This window comes from Monodon monoceros, unplaced genomic scaffold (assembly GCF_005190385.1).
Source record: "Monodon monoceros isolate NGI ecotype Baffin Bay Population unplaced genomic scaffold, NGI_Narwhal_1 Super_Scaffold_14, whole genome shotgun sequence".
Taxonomy (NCBI): domain Eukaryota; kingdom Metazoa; phylum Chordata; class Mammalia; order Artiodactyla; family Monodontidae; genus Monodon; species Monodon monoceros.
In genome coordinates this window covers 68698778-68722306 of record NW_021703770.1, presented here as the reverse complement: position 1 = coordinate 68722306, position 23529 = coordinate 68698778, and the positions used below count along the sequence as shown (strand labels likewise).

At 43.8% G+C, this 23529-nt stretch overlaps 1 protein-coding gene across 3 annotated transcripts in view; it reads left to right on the top strand.

The window, feature by feature from the left end:
• Positions 1–23529, top strand: part of CHD7 (chromodomain helicase DNA binding protein 7) — a 177842-nt gene that overhangs the window by 89801 nt on the left and 64512 nt on the right. For all 3 annotated transcript variants that reach the window (XM_029222949.1, XM_029222950.1, XM_029222948.1), the window contains exons 3-4: positions 6508–6938; positions 20650–20791. In XM_029222949.1, coding sequence (XP_029078782.1) covers positions 6508–6938; positions 20650–20791 — 573 coding nt within the window. The remainder of the gene's footprint in view (positions 1–6507; positions 6939–20649; positions 20792–23529) is intronic.

Below are 23529 nucleotides of genomic sequence, written 5' to 3'. Positions count from 1 at the left end.
GTGTGTGTGTGTGTGTGTGTGTGTGTGTGTGTGTGTGTGTGGCAGACAAACGTTATTTCACTGCATGGTTTTTAAGTGCAAGCCTGTTACTTGGCCTGGTGCTTTTTCTGAGAAGTAGAATTGACCTGTTACCCAACTGGAATGGTGGCCACAGAGCCGCACCCTTGGGCCAGCACCTCCTGAGCCTGGTGGCACAGACACAGTGGGCGGTGGCGAGAGTGAGGGACGGCGGCCAGACGCCCTCTTCTCCTCCACTGAGAGGGAGTCCGCACCACTTAGAGCTTCTCAGACACTTAGGAAGGAGGTTTGCATTGCTGGAGCCTCACCGCTGGGCTGTTCTGGTCCAGCTGACCATAGAAACACCTCAGCATAGTGTGTCACACGTTACAGAGGCCATGGGACCCTTCCTGTGGCGTCGTTCCACCCTGAAGACTGGAAGGTGGTCAGTATTCAATATGTGATGGGAAGCTATTTAACATTAAATTTAACATGACCAGTTGGTTCAGTATTTCTCATTATTTTGGACTCTAGTGATTCAAAATGCATTTATAATGTAGATGCTGTCACAGTGGCTCACGTTAATTTGTAGCTGTTAAAGATTCTGTGCATATGGCAGATCTATTCTAAGGACAAAATGTAAGCAGAAAACCAAAGGTTCAAAAATGCCTTCAGATGATTTTTAGACGAGATACTTCACAGTAATTAAAAAAATTTTTTTTCAATTCTAAAATTTAATGATTCTTCTGAGGGACCCACTAAGATAAGTTATTAAATTTCAAAGTTCATTTTATTTAACTTAGTAATTATCTTCACTGCATATATATTATAATGGAAATTGTACAAGTCAGAAGATTATATGATTATCCTAATATTCCTGTTTTATTCCTACATCTGAGCATAATTGAGTAAGCTGTTTCAGTGCATTTATATAAAATTGTATTTATTCGTAGAGTCATATACTATCTTTTGAAACATTTGATAACCACTGCTTTGAGACTGGCGCGTGCCGTCTCTCTTGTTCTCTCTCACACTCTCATATCCCTGCCACAGAGGTGATGGATTAACTGTATCAGTGTAATCCAGAGTGTATTTTGAAGAGCATTTTTATTCAAGATATTCTTGGAAAAAGAATATCTTTTTCCTGTATGGCACACTGTGTCCTGTTCCCCCTCAGAGCGTAGTAAGGGCTTGGAGAGCTTTACAGTAAAGAAAAATGCTTAACCTTGTTTAACCCAGAATTCTCAAAACTCCCGTGACCCGAGTCTTCTTTTCTTGGAACACGTCTTAAAATCCTAAACTTAGAAAATGTTGTTCTATACTTTCTGCCTTCTCAAGTCATATGACCAACAAGCGTGATGTTGTTCCATCTTTGTGTTTGTGTCCGTAAAAGTATTCACTCAATATTTTTTTTCCTAGAAATTGTCTTTTAAAAATGAGCTGAATAAAACTAACTGATAGATGAAAGGCTTGAACTTGAGGCCCTGACTCTGATACCAAATTTAGTCAAGCAGAAAATATTCTAATCCTTGATTCTTTTCTTAAGATTATTTCTGTACGTATTATTTTGTATCAAAGAATCAAAGTTAAAAGTTATTTCAGTTGACCATTCAAACTAATATCTGTTCTTCTTGATCTCCTCCCCACAAAGAAGGTTTTAAAAGCCGCTTGTGATGCATTTTTGTGCCTTCTGTCACCCCATCCTGGACGTGGTCTGTTGCTTGGGCTGGTCCATTGGGGAAGGAGCCCCTGGCCAGCATGTGTCTCCCCTTCAGTCCCAGCCTGGCTGCCTTTTTTCCAAGAACCCTCCTTGGCATCAGCCTGGGCTAGGCGCTCTGTTCTCCCCCGGCAGGTACCAGGGCTGCTTGGTTTACTGTTACGTCCTCAGCTGTCTGTTGGATGAATAAATGAATTGGGCACCGAGTATTACCGAGTGCTCTTCTTTTTATCAGTGTCACTGACGAGAAAAAGATGTGAAAATCTCAGTGGGACTTGCTGAACATTGGCTGAATGATCTTTTGAACCCTGCGTTCACTCCTTTGGCTGGAGATTGAGCTTCAGGGCTCATATTGGAATTCCTTTTGAGAAGAGTGCGGAGGGACTGAGAACCTGTGGGATCCTGGAAGAGTAAATAGAAGTGAAGAAGGCCGGTAGTAGGAATGTGTCTCCAAAGCGATTTAAAAAAAAAAAAAAAAACCCCAAAACTGAATTGTACTTTTCAGTCTTAAATGACTACTTCATATTTGTATTTTTACAAGCCACTTAAATCCTAGTGTAGCGTTTTAAGATTGTACTTGTTGTCACGTGGGTCGTAGTTGGCCTGCCGCTTCTCCCCCAGAACCTGCGTTTCTCTGAGCTTGCAAGTGCCTGTCTCCCTTCGGCCTGATTTGCGGGGCGGGGCGTGCGTGTCTCCTGGAAGTGCCATGTTACTCTCATCCAGTTGGTAGTATCTTCTCCTTATTACAAAGTAGTGTTTTGATTTTAGACGTGTTCGTGTCACCCAGTAAGTAGAATGTTTGCCCAGAGACGTCCTATATTACAGAATGGTGCGGCTTTGCAGGGATTGTGCATACTGGAGACGCTGCACACTGTTTGCTCATTCATGGTGCTTGACGCTGAAAGCACGTTGAGGCTTCAAGACTATAATTAAGACAAAATATGGTTAAATAAGATAGCCTTTAAAGTCAGAAAATGCTGGGTAATGTTGGAGGGAAAACAGTGGAAATGGATGAAAAGTGTCTTCTTACACATTGTGTTTATGTTGTTCTGACGAAGGCTCACGAGCGTTTTGGGTCATGTTTGCTTAAAGGTAACGGAGGGGTTGGCCCCGCCTCCCCGGCCCCTCGCCTTTGGTTAAATTTACATCCTGTCTACTCTGCTGTTTTATGTGAGGCAACTTGTTTATGTGTTTGTCTAATTTATATGTTACGAAAAGTGAAGTTAAGGCTAAAAACGACTATCTTTAGTTTATGGTAATTTTTTGGACAACACGCACCTTGGATCGTTTTAATTTATTGTTCAACTGTCCGTCATTCTGTTTCAGTTTCAGAAGTCCACGCGTAGTCCTTATATATTCCATAATGCTCCAAAAGGCATATGGAATTATGATAGCAAATATGTCAAGCAGGAAGTCCTAAAGGGTGTATTTAAAAATACCTTTGGTATCTAACATTCTCTGCTTTTGCCCTAGTAAATGAGAGGTTTGAGGAATGCCCTATATGGTGATATCAGATGTTAATGGCATTGATTACCTGTCAGGCAGTGGGAATTGATGGGAAAATGTCCGCTGTAAAATTAAATAGCATTAGAGAAGACTGTACCATGCGCGGGGTGTTGGGAGGGAAACGGCGGGCCTGGGAGACTTTGTCAGGGTATTACTGTGAGCTCCAGGTTTTTTCCCCACATGATTAAGGCAGGCCATCTGTTCTTTGTTAAATGTTTACAAAAACAGCTTTTCTCTAAAAGATTTAAGGAGATGTGGGCCTGGTAAACACTATAATATTTCCGAGCACCTTTCCACCCTATTTCAAACAGTACCAAAACATAATTCTGCCGCGTATCAAACAGGACTACTATCTTTTTTGTATTTGGTCTTTACATTTTTTTCCTTCTTATGGAAGATTAAATTTTTAAGGGATACTAATTTATGGCTTCATGTATTACTGAAAGGAGCATCCAGAATGATTTGTGTGCTCAAGTGCAGATAAATTTTCAGTCGTCTGGTATCACGTGTTACACGCCTTTTCTGATTCACAAATGTGGACCAGGTATCTCTCATCAGAGGCTGGCATTTGGTTACCGGAGTTAATGCCATGCAGATTAAAGAAAGGTACACATGCAGAAAAATGGTACAGATGAACTGGTTTGCAGGGCAGAAGTAGAGACACAGATGTAGAGAACAAACGTATGGACACCAAGGGGGGAAAATGGCAGGTGGTGGTGGTGGTGGGATGAATTGGGAGATTGGGATTGACATGTATACGCTGATGTATATAAAATAGATATGAGAACCTGCTGTATAAAAAAATAAATAAAATAAAATTCAAAAATTAAAACAAAAAAAAGAAAGGTACACATACCTGGAATTAATTCACCGTTCTAAGCTGTAAGCATTGTTTACTGGTAGACTTTCCTCTTTCCTTCCCTTTCCAGGAAATGTTTTTTCTTCCATCTCCTGAGAAATAGCTTGTCCCAAATAAGTTTGACCTCTGTGTCTCTTATGAAAAGAATTGGTTTTTTCCTTTTTCCTTACATTAGGAAATAATATGTAACAATTAATTCTACTTCAGTAACTTAGGTATAGTAAAACTGTTAAATCAGATCCCATTATTTCTCAGCGAATATAATTTGGAGAGCTCCTTGGTTGATGTTTGTTAAGCGTGTTTGTGAGGGAAAAACCGGGGGCAGGTGAGTGGCTTTTCTCAGGATCTGGTCGGTTGTGTTACCCCTGGATGGACACTGCATCCATGTGTTCATTCTCACTCCTCTGCCCTGGCTTCTCTCCCCTCCTGTCTGTCCTTACTCTCCTTCAGCATCTTTCTCTCTCAGCTCTGACCAAGAAAGGGCAATGTGTATTTTAAGATTTTCTCATACCGTAGGATTTTGGAAGAGACTTTGGAAATCATCTGAACCAAACGCTTCATTTTGCAGATGAAGAAGAAGTGAAATGATTTTCCCCAGATCACAAAGCTCATGGCAGGGCCCGGGCTAGAATTTTCTCTCTCAGCTCACGGTTCTGGGCTCATTCCCTTACGCTAGTGCAGGTGGAGAACTGAATGTAGGTTTCTTCAGTGACCGTAGTAGGTTGTACTGGGAACAGGGAAACCAGTTTCTTTTCTGGCAGTGATTTCGTTTTTTAAACGTTTCTTTGGGTCACTGAGCACTTTGGAAATAAAGTGAAGCCTGTGGCACCTTTCCTAGGAGGACGCCCGTGTGTGAGGTTTTAGGAGCCGGACAGAGTCAGAAGAGCACTGGATTTAGGAAACCTAGATTCAGATGTCACCTCTGTCCCCCATGGTGTGGCCTTGGGTAGCCACGTGGCCTCCTCAAATTTTACTTCTTTTCTGAAAAATGGGGGTAAATTATCACATTTTGGTGTGAGGTTCGGGTGCACAAGCTCCTGCAAGCACCTTGCTTAGTGTATAACATGAAGTAGATGCTCAGTGGATGTGAGTCGTACCGGAATCCGATTTGTAGCCCTTTGTGGGTGGTGAGTAGCAACTCCTGGGCGCCTCAGCGGACCTGGGCCTGGGCTTTCCTGTGGCTCCTCTTTTGGGGGTCATGTGTGAGGGGCCCAGTTCTCAGTTCTGTCACTTGCATCCGTAACTCCTTGGGTGCGTTCTTCATCTTAGCAAGTCTGTGTCTCCATGGAGCTCTCCGGGCTGGCGTGGGGATCGGATGGTGTCCGGGCGTAAAGTGCTTACTGAGCACATGCCCAGCACGTGGTAAGACTGTCGCGTACACGCTTGTGGCTGTTGCTGTTTATATTACAGTTACTATTTCGTGTCTGGAGAAGCATATGAAAAAGGCAGATACAGCGTTTTCAAGTCTTGCGTTGAAATGTAAAGGCTCATTAGATGTCATAGTTTACAGTGGAGGCAGATGGTCCCCTACCCCTGCCCTGATTTGTATCATGACCACTCAGCGTCCCATCCCAGGTGTTGGTATTCTCCACCATATTTAAGACCATTTCTGGGTATGGTCTTAGTGGATGCTGAAAATCTCCTGCAAGGCATGTCAAATTGACTATGTGGGGGCGCTTTCTCTCTCTCTCTCTCTCTCTCTCTCTCGCTCTCTCGCTCTCTCTCGCTCTCTCTCGCTCTCTCGCTCTGTCTCTCGCTCTCTCTCTCAGTGAGATTTGGAAATGTAAAGCTTTAATAACTTAAGAAAAACACTGTCTGCATTTTCTATCAGTATGAGAAATCTAACCAACCCAGAGTCGTTAAGCTTGTATATGTGCTTTTAATTTGACATTTGAATGTCATTTAAATCAGAAATGACCTGTACTGTGTAAGATTTATGTGTTTGCACTCGGATTTCAAACGTTCATGGTATCTGATTCTTACAATGCTCAGTACACTTGTTCTTTTTAAAAGTGACTTGATTATGTATCTTTATTTGGAGCTCCCGTTCCTGCATGGGGAAAATTCCACTTGAATTCCATCTGTGTGTCTTAGCTTTTGCTGCTGTTTTGTTCTTCACCATTTCCTACATGGGTGCTAAGGACATGGAAAGTGTCTTCAGCTGAATGAGAAATTTTCTTCCACCTGAACAGAAGTTTTTACTGTATTACTAAATTGCCCTCTTTATTTATTTAGAAGCTTTCCTGTTGAAGAAACCTATTTTTTTTCTGGATGAGAGAAAATGATAGGTTTCACAAATGCGTAGTTGGTTAAGTTTGCTACCTTGAGTGTAGTGTAAGTTTCAGAAGCATCAGCCACTTACCTTTCAGTTCCTTTCTTCACTACGAAGAACAATAAACTAACTTCAATTCCTATTTGTGTCTCTTAGCATTCTCCATCGGAGCCCTTTCTAGAGAAACCAGTGCCGGATATGACTCAGGTTAGTGGACCGAACGCTCAGCTAGTGAACAGTGATGATTACCTGCTGTCCGTAGAACAGCAGCCGCAGCAGAAGAAGAAGAAAAAGAAAAACAACCACATTGTTGCAGAGGATCCCAGTAAAAGTTTCGGTAAAGATGACTTCCCTGGTGGGGTTGATAACCAAGAACTAAACAGGAGCTCACTAGATGGGTCCCAGGAAGAGAAAAAGAAAAAGAAAAGGCCGAAGGCAAAAAAAGATCCCAAGGAACCGAAAGAACCCAAGGAGAAGAAAGAGCCCAAGGAACCCAAGACCCCGAAAGCCCCTAAGATTCCCAAAGAGCCAAAGGAAAAGAAAGCAAAAACTGCCACGCCAAAACCCAAATCCAGCAAAAAGTCAAGGTAGGCTGTGGGCAGAAACAACCACCACCAAACACAGTAGAGACAAGCACAACAGTCACAGCCTGTGGAATGGGGGTGGGGACACGGGGTGGGCGCGGGACGCTCTGACACTTGTCCTCATTGCTGAGCTGCTTTTTCTCGTACCCGAACTGAAAAGTTAAGGTGTTTATGCGTTCTAAGATTTAGGACTCAATTATTATGAACTGTTGATTTGGTTGGTAGATTCTTTAGAAACGTTACTGGATAAAAATTGTTTATTATTTTAAAATCACTTTCTTGTATTTTTGTGAAAGCCTGTCATTTAACAAATAGAACCAAGTTACCAGCAGAATCATATGTGAGCTTAGACCACCAACCTCATTTTCAGCGACAGTGCCAAACTGGGTAAGAAGGATTATAGAAGGCAAGGCGAGTCACTGCATTTCACTAGGCTTTTTCAGTCCTGCTTCCCAGAAGTTGAAACGGGAGAATGCATTCTCTCCACTTGGCAGGCGGGGTAAGCCTTCCAGGGGCAGCGTTGGAATCCTAGTGGGCAACGTGGGAGAAATCAAATAGCAGTTACCCATTAGATATGCACTGGAGAGTAGCATGCATTTTAGGTCCTAGGAAATAGCCGCCTTCACATCGTGCTTCCCCTCTGGTACTTCCCCACCAACTCTCTGACCCCCCAGGAGGCATATTTATTCAGTAAGAAAAGCTGAGAGGAGAAGACATTGAAGACTAATTTTTTTCATTTGTACCGAACATTTCTTACAACTGTTCTGAACCAGTTCCAAACATCTGAATCTATTTTTCAGAATGTGGCTCATGTTAGAAAATATAGTTTCCAGATGGAAGTACGGTCAGACTTGGTTACTCTGAACCTGTTTGCGGACGCAGGAGAAAACACGCTCCACCGCTTCCCGCCACGAGCGAATGCCCGCTTGTGCAGGGCGCGTGGCATTCCACCCCGAGATTGACATGCTCCACGCGGGCTTTGCGAGCTCGCCGGCCTGGCAGCCCTGGGCTTGTGAGCTTGCTTGTGTGTCAGGAGCAGGTACACAAAGAAGGGTGGTTTCTGTAACTAGAAAGATGCCGCAAAGTGAGAGAACAAACTTGGATTTTCAGCTTCCTGCTAAAAATATTTAAACAGCCCAATACATTATTCTGTAGTGTTTTGAAAGTTTGAATCATAGACATTAACAAAACTTTTGTCACCAGTACTTTTTATGGTACCCAGATAACTGAATTACAGTTGGCCCTCCACGAAGGGCTTGAGCACCTGCAGATTTGGGTATCCGCCGGGGTCCTAGAACCGATTCCTTGCAGATACTGAAGAACCACCGTATATTCAGGAACTCAGTCTTATAGGTAACTTAATATTTGCATTCACTTATAGTGTCCTTTGATGCCTCAGTATGGGGTCTCTTAATTGAAAGCCATTACGTTTTTCTCCCTGTGAACACTCCTCTAACCTCAGAATTTATTATAAATTCTATTTTCATTTACTTAAGCAATACTTTATTAAGGACTTATTGTTTGTAGGTACTGTGTTTGTAGGTACTGTGTAGGTACTGTCTTAGGGATGTGAGGCCAGAGGACAGTTAGACTTTCAGTCTGATTTATGAGGGGGTTTTAAAAAATACATAGTTGCTTAAGTCTGAGTATTGCGCTTTTAGTAGGAGGAAGCATGTGCTTTATTTCTCCTAAGGAGAAAGAAATCAAAGCAAAATCTTAAAAGAATGTATTTTTTTTAAACAAACTTACAATGTAAGAGTGTGTGTTCTAAAGAAGTTTTCTGGAACTCAGAACATACATCACCAAAACTAACTGTAGCCTCAAAATACATCTGTCTTAAGTTTTTATCTTAAGTTTTTGAATTTATTACCAAATGGTAAAAATTGATATAAAAAACCCCACTGTATCTTGGATACTTGTCGTAAATTTCCAAATATATTCTTTCAAGCTCTCAGTCTACCTCAGACTGACCCTATCTTTATTTTTTTCTTTTTTTTTATAAATTTATTTACTTTTTTATTTTTGGCTGCGTTGGGTCTTCGTTGCTGCGCATGGGCTTTTCTCTAGTTGCGGCGAGCGGGGGCTACTCTTCGTTGTGGTGCGCCGGCCTCTCATTGCGGTGGCTTCTCTTGCTGCAGAGCACGGGCTCTAGGCGCGCGGGCTTCACTAGTTGTGGCACGCGGGCTTCAGTAGTTGTGGCTCATGGGCTCTGGAGCACAGGCTCAGTAGTTGTGGGGCACGGGCTCAGTTGCTCCGCGGCATGTGGGATCTTCCCGGACCGGGGCTCGAACCCGTGTCCCCTGCGTCGGCAGGCGGACTCGCAACCACTGCACCACCAGGGAAGCCCGTTTAGTACTTTTTTTCTCTTTATTTTTGCTTTTGACTAGTAGTCTCAGTTGATGGCTGCTGTAGGTGACAGTCATTTTTCCCCGAGTGGTGTGAAAGTAATTGAGGGGAACCCTTCTTTAGAGCTTGGAGAAGTGCAAGTGGGAAGGGGGTGCGTCCAGGAGGGTCACTGAGGGCATTTGCAGCACCTCTGCTGGCCCTGGCGACTTGCCCTTGGAGGGCCACTTGCTGATGTAGGATGAAGTGGGGTGAGGACCATGCCTGAGAGGTTTTCCTGTCGTTGATGTTCAAATGGGGGTGGCTGTCCAAGAATATGGTAACTGAATAGAGATTGTCATTGAATTAACCAGCCAACCCATTATTGTGTTGAGCTACAGTGTTTCAGGTGGTCAGGGGAATGGAGTATCTCAAGTTGTGGTCTCGTTGTTCCTCTAAGTCTGGGAAGGAAAAAGCATCCCTGAAGCAAGGATAAGTAGATTGCACACAGCTACATGTAAATTCTGAATAGCATAGCAGAATAATTATGTAAATTGAATATGCAGTCATGAAGGTAATAGGAGGTTTGGGTTATGTCAGTGCTGGGGCTGAATTGCTGGAGCAGGTTGCTTTAGGCGCTGGAATACTGCAGTGGCAATTTTGTTTTGCAGAACGTTATGTGATACCAGTTATTTCCATCCTTGAATAAGTTAACTTGATGAATTTGTTTATACAGAAAATAATTCTCCTACAGAGGGCTGAAGCAGAGGGGATAAACAGAAATGGAAGGAAACATTTACTGTAGAACTACTCACATCTTTCTTGTTTGGCCCTCTATGCCTTATCACTGGTGAGATTCTCCTAACAAACGTGCTGCCCTTTGAGCGGCTGGTGACGGCAGTGACCCGCTGGGGGTCTGCATTATGTCCACACAGGAGAGAGCTGGTTTCGCGTCATTCACATACTGTCATAAATGACATGAGAAAGGTGGCTGTCATTGGTGGGGCTGAGTTTCTCTGTGTGCCTTCACCGTGTCCTTCTCACTGCCTGTCATCCCTGAAAGCCACCGAGGCTTGAATTTGGGGCCATTCCCAGCACACTGGCCCTTTTGGCAACTGAGATATAATTGGGTCTGTCTTGCCTCTGCAGGAGAACCTAAAAGAATCTGCCCAGAAGCTGTTATATAGAATGGTAGTGAAACAGAAAAAGGTGTCAGCATTTCAGAAAGAGACATTTATTTATTTATTTGTTTGTTTGTTTGTTTATTTTTGGCTGCCTTGGGTCTTCGTTGTTGCGCGCGGGCTTTCTCTAGTTATGGCAAGCAGGGGCTACTCTTGGTTGCGGTGCGCAGGCTTCTCATTGTGGTGGCTTCTCTTGTTGCAGAGCACGGGCTCTAGGCTCATGGGCTTCAGTAGTTGCGGTGCGTGGGCTCAGTAGTTGTGGCTCGTGGGCTTCCGTAGTTGTGACACGCGGGCTCTAGAGTGCAGGCTCAGTAGTTGTGGCACGCAGGCTCAGTAGTTGTGGCTCGCGGGCTCTAGAGCGCAGGCTCAGTAGTTGTGGCGCACGGGTTTAGCTGCTCCGTGGCCATGTGGGGTCTTCCTGGACCAGGGCTGGAACCCATGTCCCTTGCGTTGGCAGGCGGATTCTTAACCACTGCACCACCAGGGAAGTCCCCAAAAAGAGACATTTAAAATCTTGGTGAAAAAAATGGACCACATGCCTCTTTTCTAATTAGGACCATATCTTTCTTCCCCTCTTCCCATTTTACATTAAATATATATTTTTCTACCTGTCTAGTGCTTTCCCCAGGTGTCTTTATAGCTTTTAAATATTGACGGTTAATATTGAAAATAAAGGCTAAGACAGTTGTGGCCTGGAGAGGATGCCATTTTGCATATGGAAGGATTCACGGAGCTGAAATACGAGGATTCGTGGTCTTCTCTTTCAATGCGTTTTCTGTTGTGTATGCTTGGGCCTTGTGAAATGAGAGAGAATTTGGAGGAAGTGCTTCCTTTGAATGACTCTTGGAGGATTTAGTGGTCCATTTAGCTATATAAAGATTCTTTGAATGTACATAAAGAAGGGAACTTAGCCAAAGGTTGTGACTTGACTACTGAAGCTTCATTTAAATGAAGCCGTGGAGATTTGCTTCTAATGCAGTTTCTAGGAACTCATCTGGCCCTTGCCCCCCTCTCCACCCCCAGTATTAAAGTTAATAGGAAGCTAAAAGGCTGCTTCTCAATTAAGAGTGACGATATATATTTTTTAAACTGTGAAAAGTAAACATACCACTCTTACTTCAAAAGACATATAAAGTACCCAAAACACGTTAAGTGTATTTTTTGCATACCACACTGTCCTTAATATTTAGGTTGCTACTTTCTTCTGAGGAACTTAGTTAACTTTTCAGATATTGTTTTCTCAATCATGATCTAAAAGAGTAGCAGCATTTACCTGAGAAATATTTTTATTCAGCCAGCAAGCCCAATGGTGGTGTATCTTGAGTAACTAATACATATTTTCTAATGGGCTCTTATACATGTAAAATTTCTCAGACACAAAAGCAAACCGTTAAACTTGTTTTGCTAATGAGTACAGAAAACCTAGATAGTCAGGTATCTCCCCATCAGGTAATAGAGTAAATGAAACCAGCAGCTTTTCTTCTTCTATTTTCTTGTTCTTTCTTTTATTCACGTGCCGTGACTTAGCTTTGACCCAAGACATTGGATAGTTGAACAGACTGAATTAGGTATTTTGGATACTGTACCAGCAGAAGAGAGTGTAGGTTTCTTTGGCATGTGGTTACAAAGGACTTTTGAGCCCTTTAGGTGTTGGCGAGGAACAAGGAAGACGTGTCCGTGAGCATCAGGCGTCTGCCCACCGGCCTGCCCTGTCCGCTCCTGGTCACTACGTCCAAGCTCCGGGCCAGGGGTGCAACCAGGTGCCCCCTTCCCCTTGCGAAGATTGCCTTCTCTTTGACAAAGGCGCCGGGCCGTGAGGTCTTCTTGATCCCCGTGGGGATTCCTTTCCTTCGAGAAAGGAAGGATAACCATCTCAGAGACTTCCTTGTACATGTAAAAGGCCAGTGACAGGCCACCTTGTGACCCTTCCTCTATCTGATTTGTCTTAAATCAGGATGAGCGGTGAGGGAGCTGTCAGCCGCCTTCAGTTCAGACCCTGACGTCTCTGATAGCCCGTGATTCCCTTTACGCTCCCTGGCGGGGACGGATGCCCAACGTCATTGACCCTAAACAGCAAGTTCTGCTGACTCATGCTCTGTGCCGGATGCAGGAATGGGCCACAGTGGGCCTGGTGGGAATTTGTTCCTGCCCGTCCAGGGAGCTGCAGTAGACTTCAGAGCGGTGGCCTGCTGGCCTTGTGGTTGTGTGGGAGAGGTGAGGTAGGTCCCACTGCACCCGTCGGAGGAGAGGTGAGAGGTGAGGAGGCCCTGGGCAGCAGGAGGATGTTAAAGGGGCATTTTTCTGGAGACACCTTCCTTTGAAGTCTTCTTAAGTGGAATTTTAGGGTGTCGCACGTGTTGCCGTAGGAGATGTGTTGGGGATGTCAGAGTCGGAAGATAAAGAGCAGGAGGCGTCACAGGCTGATTTTTTAAATTATCGTTAAAAATGTCTATGGATATGAATGTGCTTTTGAAAAGTATGAAGTTCTGTGCAGATGCAAAACTTGTCACGTGGTACATAAAGATCTTCTTGCTAGTTGTCTTCTGCCCAGACAGAGCCCCCTGTGGGGTGTTGGATGCAAAGCCACTGTGAGAGCATCAGTCACGTGAGAGGCCGGCCTCTGCTTCAGCCACCTTTCCGTGGAAGTCCGTGTGACTGAGCTCTAAAATGTTAAACAGGGAGCTGGAGCGTTCAAATTAAGAAAAACGACACTGTGGGACTTCCCCGGCGGTCCAGCGGTTAAGACTCCGCGCTTCCACTGCAGGGGGCGCGGGTTCGATCCCTAGTCGGGGAACTAAGATCCCACAAGCCGAGTGCTGTGGCAAAAGAAAGAAAAAAGACACTGTTCTCTCTCTCTCTCTCTCTTAATTTTAGAAAGGCAACACCCTTGAACTTCCATTAGATTACTAATTTTATGTGTAGCCCGATTCCTGTAGGAATGATGTAACTTCATGCTTCTTCTGTTGGGGTAGGTGGTGAGGTTTTCTCCTCGTAGGCCTTGCCATTTGCTCTGCCTAATTCTCCACCTACATACCTCATACCTCACCTGATTAAACCGAGGGTGGGCTGCACGTCTCACCGGTTGTCATAGCCACCTTGGCGGATCAGAGAAGATACTTATGAATCCAGGGAGTGGGCTTCTGGCTGCTAACGCTGTCCCCACTCTCCCCGTCCTGGGTCGTGGGAACGCTGGGCGTGAGTAAGGCCGGCGTCTTAGGACTTGGCACAGACAGCCAAGTATTGGCCCTTGGAAGAATATCCCATAGTAAAAGGGTACTGAAAGGCATGCTTTCTGCACAGGTCGTGTGATGTCTGACTTGCCCGATCCTTTCTGCCGTGTTGCAGTGCCAGGTGGTGCTGCAGAGCTGGGGGGCTAATGTTCATGTTTGTTGAGCTTCTGGGATCGGATAACACATCAGCTCACCAGACTTTGCTTCCATCTTACTTCTGGTGGATCTTAATTCATTCCATAAAACTCAATAACCTTTAGATTTTCAATGATAATTCGTGGCTTTGTGATTTTTTTTTTTTTTTTCCCCCCATCTACAGTATATTCAACATTAAAAATGGGTTTAGCTCTTTCAGGAGAACTATCTACTGTACTTTCTCTTTCATTTTTTAAAAACATTCTTCTTTATAAAATGGTCAACTGGAGCTTTCCTCAGGACAGGGTTCTGATGTTATTGGAAGGCCACCCAGGGATGAGCTGGAGTAACAGAGGCGTTCACCAGGGGAAGGTTTCCAAGGCCTGGAGGGTCCCGCAAAAGGCCAGGCCAGTGCTGGACGCATAGTACGTCTCCACGAGGAGGTGAGACCTTCAGGCCGGTCCCAGGACGGAGACGGGGGCTCTGGAGCCGGGCAGGTTCTGGCCCAGTCCTGGGACGGCTGCTTCCTGGGCCGAGCGTGTAACCTCTTTGACCCTGTTTCCTTATCCTTGCACAGTTTGATTGTAAGATGTGAAGGCGAGGCCTGTTGAGTTTGAAATACACATTTTAAATGAAAGCAAGTTGGGTTTCTGTGTCTTTCCTAACTTTGCTATTCCCTTCCTAGAAATTTAGCACAGTTAATGTACCTCAGGAGTACTTGATCGTGTAAGAGCTACCTAAGGTGTAACAATTTAAATTATTTGTCTTTGAGGCAGAGAACTTAAAAACTCGATTGATAATTTGTCTTTGCAATTTGTTGTTCAGAAATAAAATAGAGCCCCCTCCCCCAACCCCCTCTCTCTTCCACTTCTCAGCTCTCCTTCTTTCTCTTTCTCAAGCAGAAGCATAGGGTGAAGAATTTGTGGGTGGCATTTAGGAGTCGGGGGCCGGCTCAGCACCCGAGGGCTGACTGCCTGGGCGGACGGGGGCTCCTGTCCCCCGATCCTGCCCAGATGCTCTCTGCCCTGCGCTGCCTTGTAGGGAGTCTCAAGCATTCGGACCGTCTGCTGACCGCTGCTGGGCCCTTGGCCTAGGGAGCTCCAAGGGCCTTCGTGTGAAGGTGGTGTTGACTTCTGCGTTTCTTGTCTGTCGTGCAGAATTTGTCTTGACTCTTATTTCATTAGTTTATTCTGTCACCTGCATTTTATCACATCCCAGTTTAGCTGTTAAATAAAACTTTGGTCTTAGGACTTTTAACATTTTTATTTTATTTTGTTGGGTTATTTTACTTTATGATGTATCACATTTTATATTGCCTTCATTGATCCTTTTAAACTTTTAGTCCTTGATCTTGTCGCTTTTTTAGTTTGCCTCTTTATCTTTTAATTTTCTTTTTCATTGTTTAAAAACTTAGAGGAAAACCTGAAGTTGAGAGGCCAGACGCTTTTCTCCTACCAGCCTTGAGACCGCGACCCTAGCGACTCATGTATTTTATCGTATGTGATCTTTCTGAATCACGACAAGCCATACACTTCCTGTGCCACAGACATCCCTCACTTCTCATCCATGACATTCAGTTTTTTATTAAAAGGCCTTTATGTATGTAAAATATAAGGATATGTTTCAATACTCTCTGCTCTCCTAAAAGATGGTAGTGTGACACTTCGGCTTGATTTCCTGAAAACGGACCTGTTTGATCTTCACGAGCCTCCAGGTTGATTTTCCCCGGTGTGAGGGGGCCCATCACTGACGTGTCCTGTCTCGAGGGTCTGTGTGGTGGAGAATCCGCTGCCCCCGCTCCGCCCAACCCCGCCACTGTCCACACAGCTTCACCCGCTGACTCGACTCCTCTCGTTATGTTTGGCTCCACGATACGGTTCCTTTTCAAACTGTCTTTCCTTCGAGGACTTAGACCCTTAGGCTGGTGCTTATCCATGTTTCACTGCACTCTGTAATAAATCAGGGCAGCTAGCTGGCTTTCCAGTAAGTTCTAGCCCTTTGCATAAAGTCGTGTTTAAAAAACCTGTACTCGTTTCTCACCGAAAAGACTTCATTATTTACATGCTCTATCTTAGCTTGGATTTATGTGTCCAGCCCCACTTCAGGTACTGTCACTGGGCCCATCGTTGTGGACTCTTACAGCCATACACTGAATATGTCCTTCCAGAGGGATGACTCCCTCCATGTGGATTCCTCCTCTCTGAACCCAGCATTTGTTGCTTGGAGTTTTCATCAGGATGGTGTAGGTTTTGATCACTTGGGGTTGGGGGAGGCAACCACAGAACTTTAGAGCTCGGTCTGGCAGGGTGACCTAAGTGTCACTTAGCCATGGACCCTGAGAATATCCCGCTGCCCGCCACTGGGACCTCCCTCTCATGGTGAAATGTGACATGTAAGTAAAGCTGGTGGAGGGATGGTGGCCCTACGGTGGCCAGCAGCATCCCCAGAAAGATATAACCCTTTCCAAGAGTACAACGGCCCGCCTAGCTTCACGAGGGGGTGGCCCTGCATCTTGGCCTCACCAGTAATGGTGGGCGATAAGGGTCAGTAATGGTGGGCGATAAGGGTCAGGAAATGAAAGAACTCTGTGAGTCCAGAGGGGAGGTATACAGATGTACGGGGTTTGAAAACTTGCTAGGTTTCACTCTACTTTGTTAGTAGTTTAGCCCCATTTTACTGAGCTTCGTAAAGATAGAATCTGCGTGGGGTTTTCGTAAATGAGTTAAGGAGAAGAGCGCTTTAGCTGCACGTAGTCAGGGCTGTGTATGTGTTTGTTGATTTCACGGTTACTCGTACTGTTTAATTGGTCAGCTAAAGTTTATAAGTAGCCCACCTGACCAGGTACAAGGAATACAGAGATAAATAAGACACATTTCCTTCTTGAGCTAACAGGATAGTTGGAGAAAGACATATACACACACACACACCTGGCGCTTTGGTTTTACTGCGTTGCAGTAATGTTACCACCCAGTACTGTGTGTTTTAAACATCCCTTGTGTGGGGGTACATCACGTGGCATGCAGAGAGTGTGAGATCTTACTAATCCAGACTTTGGTGGCCAGAAAATGGTTCTCTGACTGAGTGATGTCCAGCTGAGCCTTGCAGATGTGAGTGCGCGAGGGGCAGTGGAGGGAGGAGAGATGCGCGTACGCTTCTGGGAGCGGTCCTGTATATCTGCAGGGTGGAGGGTGGAGAGTTTGGGGTGTGGGAAAAGTAGAAAAATAAAGTTCACGTTGCCGATGATAAAAACCGCGCACTGAGAATCTCAGACGTCAGTACACGTGGGGCTGCGGCTTTGGGCGGAATGATTCGGTCGGGTCTGTGTGTGAGCGGGGCCGCCCTGCTGGTGCCTGGAGCTGGGTTCGCAGGGCATGTTCGGGCGTCAGGACTGAGCCACAGAGCTCGGGGACGCGGCGGGCAGGGCCGGTCCAGGGGGCGTGTGGAGGCAGCCGGGGCTTCTCCGGGCCACGGCCAGTCGGGGCTGGACCCCGCACAGCTGGCTCTTCTGGCCGTCCTGGCTGGCGGGGCGTCAGGCCGGGGCCAGCCCTGCAGCTGTTGGCGGCGCCCTGAGGTTCTGGATTTGCGCCAGGCAGCCCGTGGCCTCGTCCCGGACCTCGTAGTGTCGGGTTGAGGGCTTGTCCTTGTGAATAAGTACCAATTCCTTCTCCCCAACCGGAAGAGCTGCTCTCTTCGTGCGTTCAGGCTCCCCAGATTCTAGCTGTGTTTTGGCTCAGACATTACGAAAGACCAGCCTTGAACCTTACAGATTTGGGTCGCGGCTGTGGCCGTGGGATACGTGTCCTCTCGCCAGCAGTCTGATGGCGGGTGGCCCTGCCCCTGGCTGGTGACGGGGACGAGGCGGGGAGGCCGTTGTGACGGTCGGGGTGGGACATGATACGCGTCTGAAGTAAAGCAGGGGCCAGGGGTATAGAGGCGAGCGGCCTCTGGGCGGGCGTTGAGACTGTTGATAAAGGCTGTTCCTTCTCTTCACGTGGCCTAGGTGATGTGGTCACGACGGAGAGGGTCCCGTCCCTAAGTCTCCGCAGTTGATTCCGCCCGTGGGTCTGAGCCGCAGTCAGAGAACAGCTCCCAGTCGAGTGTGCCAGGTGCTTGGAAAGGTCGAATCTTGGAGCAAAATGTAATTACTCACCTCATTTTATGGATGAGAAAACTGAGACTCAGGGAAAAGAAATGACGTATCCCGAGTCACAGACAGGTTATAAATGACAGAGTTGGAACTTGAACTGAGGGCTGTCTGAAATCAGTGCTCCTCGTTGGCTTAAAAAAAAAAAAAAAAAAAAATTCTGGCTTTAGCTCTTTTGGGGCAAAGCAGTTTTAATATAACAGTTGAAAATCCAAATGAGCTTATTGCAAAATAGTGGCAAAGGCAATCTGATGTAAATAACTTCATCTTGTCTTTGATTGTAATGTCTTGGGGTGAACATTGAAGACTTTGTAGCTTTTTTGACTGCTTGGTGTGTTTTTGATTTGTACGTTGATGTCACGAGAAGATGTTAGCAAGGAAATGCTTAGATGTCTCGGGGCAGCATGAATAGCTCAAGGTCCGCTGAGTTTAGAATCCTCCAGTCATCAGAACTGGGGTGGTTGCTTCCCTTGGCTACAGGCATTTTGTCCGGGCATTTGGAGAGGTCCTGTCTGACTTTGCACGTTCTTGGAGGTTCCACAGAGTGCATCCTTGGGACAGACGGAACATCATTAGCACTTCTCTCCTCCAGCAGATTGACGTCTCCTCAGACCTGGGCTCTGGGGGGCTCCGAGGCAGTAAGCCTTTTTCTCCCGTAGGACAGTTTACCCCTGGTGCAGGAACCCCACTAAATCAAATTGTGTCCTTCACTGTGGCGTGGAGAGGGCACTGGGGAAGGACCTGCTGCCAGCTTTCTTTACCTGGCAGTGGTTCAGCTCCGTGACAGGCCTACCTCTGATTTAAACAAATTTGAGAAATATGTAAAGTTTTGGAAGCAGTTTTGCACTGATTTGATAAAAGAAACCACAAAACACTGCAGCGCAGGTGTTGAGAATGTTTGAAAGCTGATTGAGGGAAGCAGATGGCTTTAGTCAGTGGCATCCAGCCAAAAGAGCAGGTGCTGGTCATGTGACCGCTGGTTACCAGGGTAATCTGATTGCTCTTGGCGTGCAGATGAAAGGAAAGGGGCCCAGCGTTCAGCTGTAGTATTGTATAATTTGTGGCAGTTAGAGCGGAAATAAATGCTGGAAATGGAGCCTCATAGTAGGGGAGACTTCTGTCCATGTGTAGCGTAAACACTAGGACAGTTGGATGAAGAACTGTTGTATGGATTTTTTTTTTTAATTTAAAAAATACGCTTTCTGTGGATCTTTTGGGGGCTTAAAGTTTTTAGGACACTCCTTTTATTTATTTATTTGTAAATTAAAAAGAACTCTTTAAACCTAACTGCTGCTTGCTATACTCTGAATTGTCGTAAGTTTTTTCCTTATGTGGCCATTTACTAGGCTCAGATATTAACAGAACAAAATAAAAACAAGCTCTGAGTATTTGAAAATGACTAGTTTATCAAATATTGTATTTATTCATTACAAAAATGCCTTTTAGGTGTGTAATTATGCTAAGTACTTTTGAAACATTTTACATGACATGCTTTACTTAAATAAAAGCATATTGGTATCTTGGCCTCTTTTCCTTTTGTAGTTGTTGGGATTGAAAAAAAATACTGTTTAATGCATTCTGACAGCATACTTTTCTAGGAATTTACAAAGTTTGACAGCATACTTTTCTAGGAATTTACAAACTTAAATAAACTTTTCAAAGCTTTTCGAAATGTATCTTTTGTTTTCAAAAATTTATTAGAATTTTAGGCTTTCTTGAAATAGTAAAAATAATTATTACTGAGGTTGGATTATTTGAAATGTTGGATAGTAAATGGTAATAATCAATATTAGAAAACCCTTGGGGCTGGGTTTTGGAAATTGGTATGGAAGGCAGCACCAAGTGTGCATTCTAAAAGAATGGCAAATAAAGGTTCTAAAGGTGATAGTAAACTTAAATTAAAAAAATTTTTTCATACAGTTCATTCTTGTCTTTTGACTTATGTAACATTCAAATCCTGTTAACATTTGATGGAAACATACTATGGAACGCGCACTTGAATTGCTGGGGTCACTTTGCTATATTTCTGTATTTTGGAGACCCAGCTTTTGAAAAAAAGGCCATCGTGACTACCTCAAAAAAAAAAAAAATGTCTAGCACCAAAATAAAGCTGATTTTTACTTAAGGATACAGCGTTAAATAAGTTTATGTAGAAGAGGAATTGCTATATATCTTGTTAAGTTTTAAAAGGTTATAAATTGGATAAAAATGTATCAGTGTCATAAAAGAGGACGCCTCGTAGTGGTGTCAAGAAAAGGACTTAAACAGGAGTATTTAAAACTATCGGCAAGAGACAGAAGGAGTGATCGTTCTGTCCTGGTTTTCCTTGACAGTTTTAAAAACCATCTTCTGGTACCTTAAAAAGTTGATAGCAAAATGATTTCTTAATTCAGGCTGTCATTATGGCTTGGTGTATTGGCAGGGATCGTGCATTGTCTAGATGAACAGATGTATTCTGTGTGGTATTAGGAGTTTTTGCATGCAGTTTTTCATTAGGTCAGATATCTGCTGAAGGTCATCAGTGTGGGGTTTTGCTGTAAAAACTTAATTGAGAGTACTCTTTAACTCTCGATGGCCCACATGCATTGATTTATCAATTGTTATCGATACTTTAGGGATATTGACGTGGGAAATGTAAGGCGTGGGGCGTACGGAAAACCTTGTTAAAAAGTGAACACTAAGTGATCCACTTTGAATTCTAGTAATAAGAAACCTGATTCAGAAGCAAGTGCTTTGAAGAAAAAGGCCAACAAGGGAAAAACAGAAGGTTCTGAGAATTCAGACTTAGACAAAACACCCCCATCATCTCCTCCTCCTGAAGAAGACGAGGACCCAGGTGTTCAGGTAATACCATTATTCTGATCCCGAGCTGTGGTTGTTTAGCGTGGGTAACTTTAGCTGCATATCGAGTGCACTGGACCTCCCTGGCTTTGTTATAGAGCTGCCGTAGAGATGGCTTTATTGTCGCCTGGAACATTATATCCCTAGTGATGAGAGCTGGGGGGCCAACCCGGAATTAAACTCCTGACTTCTTGGTTTTGCCATCTTTGACTCTGTGATAAATAAAACTGAGACTCTTCATTTATTTCTGTACATGTATCTTTTGATGTTTATGTTAGTGTTAACATAGTCTTAATATGTTGGTCCATTTAAAGCTTCACCCACATTTCTGATTTTCTGCTAAGTTTGGTTCCTTGTCAATTCTTTTATTTTGCAGAACAGAAAGTCCCAGTGTAATCTGTAGCTCGTCTTCAGGTTTCTGACATCTGACGGTCAGAGTCGAGATGTATTTGTGTAACACTAAAGTTTCTGAACAAGTTAGTGACTTTCTGGACAGCAGCCCCGCACAAATTTCCAGTGTTAGAGTCTCCTGGCTTTCGGAGACTTTTATAGGAATCAGTCAGAAAAACTGGCCCTGAAATAAACATCAGGAATTTAGGTTCTTGTGCGTAAAGCACACTGCCTTCGCTGATTGGACAGTAAGTAAGGGACCCCTACACGTGACCGTTAAACATTATTTCCTTGTTATGTTCCCTGGAAGCATGCCAGCTTGGTCCTCTGGGATGGCTGGGAATGTGGCTTCTGTGAATGACATCTAAGTTATCAAGGAGCAGTTACTGAGGATCCTGCTAGAAAAGCAAGCAGCCCCTGGAAGCGGGTTTGACCTTTTCTAGTGGTTTGGTACACTCTCAGCACTTCTCCCTGTACCTACTGATTTGCTTAAAAGTTAGAAACAAAGTACTTGCAATATACAGCTCCGTGCTAAAGAATTTCAGATAGATTGTGTGTGTGTGCGTGTGCGTGTGTGTGTGTGTGTGTGTTTAACTAGAACTCCCCGATATCTATAACTTCACAGAACGACGTAACCTTAGAGGACCTGAAAGGGCGGGGAGAGAGAGAGAGAGAGAGAGAGAGAGTGAGTGTGTGTGTGAATGAATGTGTTTCGGTTTGGTTTGGTTCTATAACTAACATAGTGATAAACTCTGGCAGAGTTTAATCTTGTAATTTCCTCTAACTTTCCATATCAGTGAAAAGATATTGGGAAGGTAAGTAACTGTCTTTTAAAAAATTGTTCAGGGGGTTTTAAACTGAAGTATTTTTAATTATTTTGAATTTATTCCGTATGCCCACAGGTGTTTCTTTTTTCCCCTGAATTGCTTTTGCTTAAACTAAGACCTTTGTGCAGTAGTATTTGGACAATACTAAGAAGACTGTCACACAAGTCAAGAAAATTCTGTTGTTCTTTCACAAACACTGCTGTTTTTTACAAGTCTGTTTGCATTAACACAGACTCAAATGGACTTTATGAAATACTAGTGGTGTTTTTTTTTTCCTTCTGCATTTCAGTTATAGAAAAATGCTAATCAATGCAAATGAACATCCGTGCATCCTTTCTAATTGGCTGGTGCTGAACTGTCACGGGTCAGACAGCTAATATCAGTAAACACACAGGTCCATGTTTCTCAGTGTCTCTTCTGTATCACAGCAACACAGGAAGTGACGCTGACTGCTTGTTTGTTGTATTTCTTCCTGTAGCACACGCGTAAAGGGCTTAAAGTTCTTGAGTTTTATGATCAACTTGTTTAAACTTTAGTAAATGCCATGTCTTTTTCTTTTTCTTTTTCTTTTAACAAACTGAAAAGTTTGTGTCACAAAGTACTACAACAGTGAGATTGTGGTAGCGCATTTAAATTTGTTCTTCAGCATACCTGTTTTAACTATATGAAACTTTTCTAAAACGATCCAAGTTTAACAAGTCGACCTGTTATTGTAGTGTTAATTCAAAAGTTTTGAGCTTTCAATGCAATTGGTTTCAGTGCAGTTCTTATATTTTATTTTGATTCCCCCAAATGTTTCAAATAACAATAGTTTTAACAGACCATAAAGAAGCCTATTACGTGGTAAATAATTTTATTTTATGTTGGGAAATTGGGAAAGGAACCTTGATATCCAAAATAAATGAACTTAAGATCAATTATTATTTAGAAGGCAGAGAAGCCATATAACATTTAAAACTTTCAGAAAGTTGAGTTCTAATTGTATTTTGGGGTTTCTTTTACTCTTATGAAGTGACCTTGTATCCACTATTACTAACCCTATCACTGTTGCATAGATTTATAACACAAAGTTGATATGAGGGGAAACTTCCGTTATAAACATTATATTCACCAATATGCACATTTCTATTAGAAAAATAAACAGAAGTCTCTGTTTTTATTGTACTGGAACATTTCTTTAATATGAGAGTGGGATTTAGTGTAAAGTAGATTTGTCTTAGACTCTGTCCAAGCTTAGACTCTGTCCAAGGATGTTTAGTTACTTGTGCTGGAAGAATACTAGGGCAGTGTGGCCCCAACCATGGAAACCTGATGAAACATCACAGATGTGTACAGTAATGACAGAAAGGTGAAACTGTAGATTCATCCATTTCCATTTAGCTAAATTGATATATCAAAAGAAATATAGATACTATACTAAATTTCACCAAATTAAAATGTTGTTCCTGATAATAGGCTTTTATATCTTAAAGAAACTAACAGCCAGAAGCAGGCGATGCTGAAGTAAGCAGAAGAGGCGGAGCT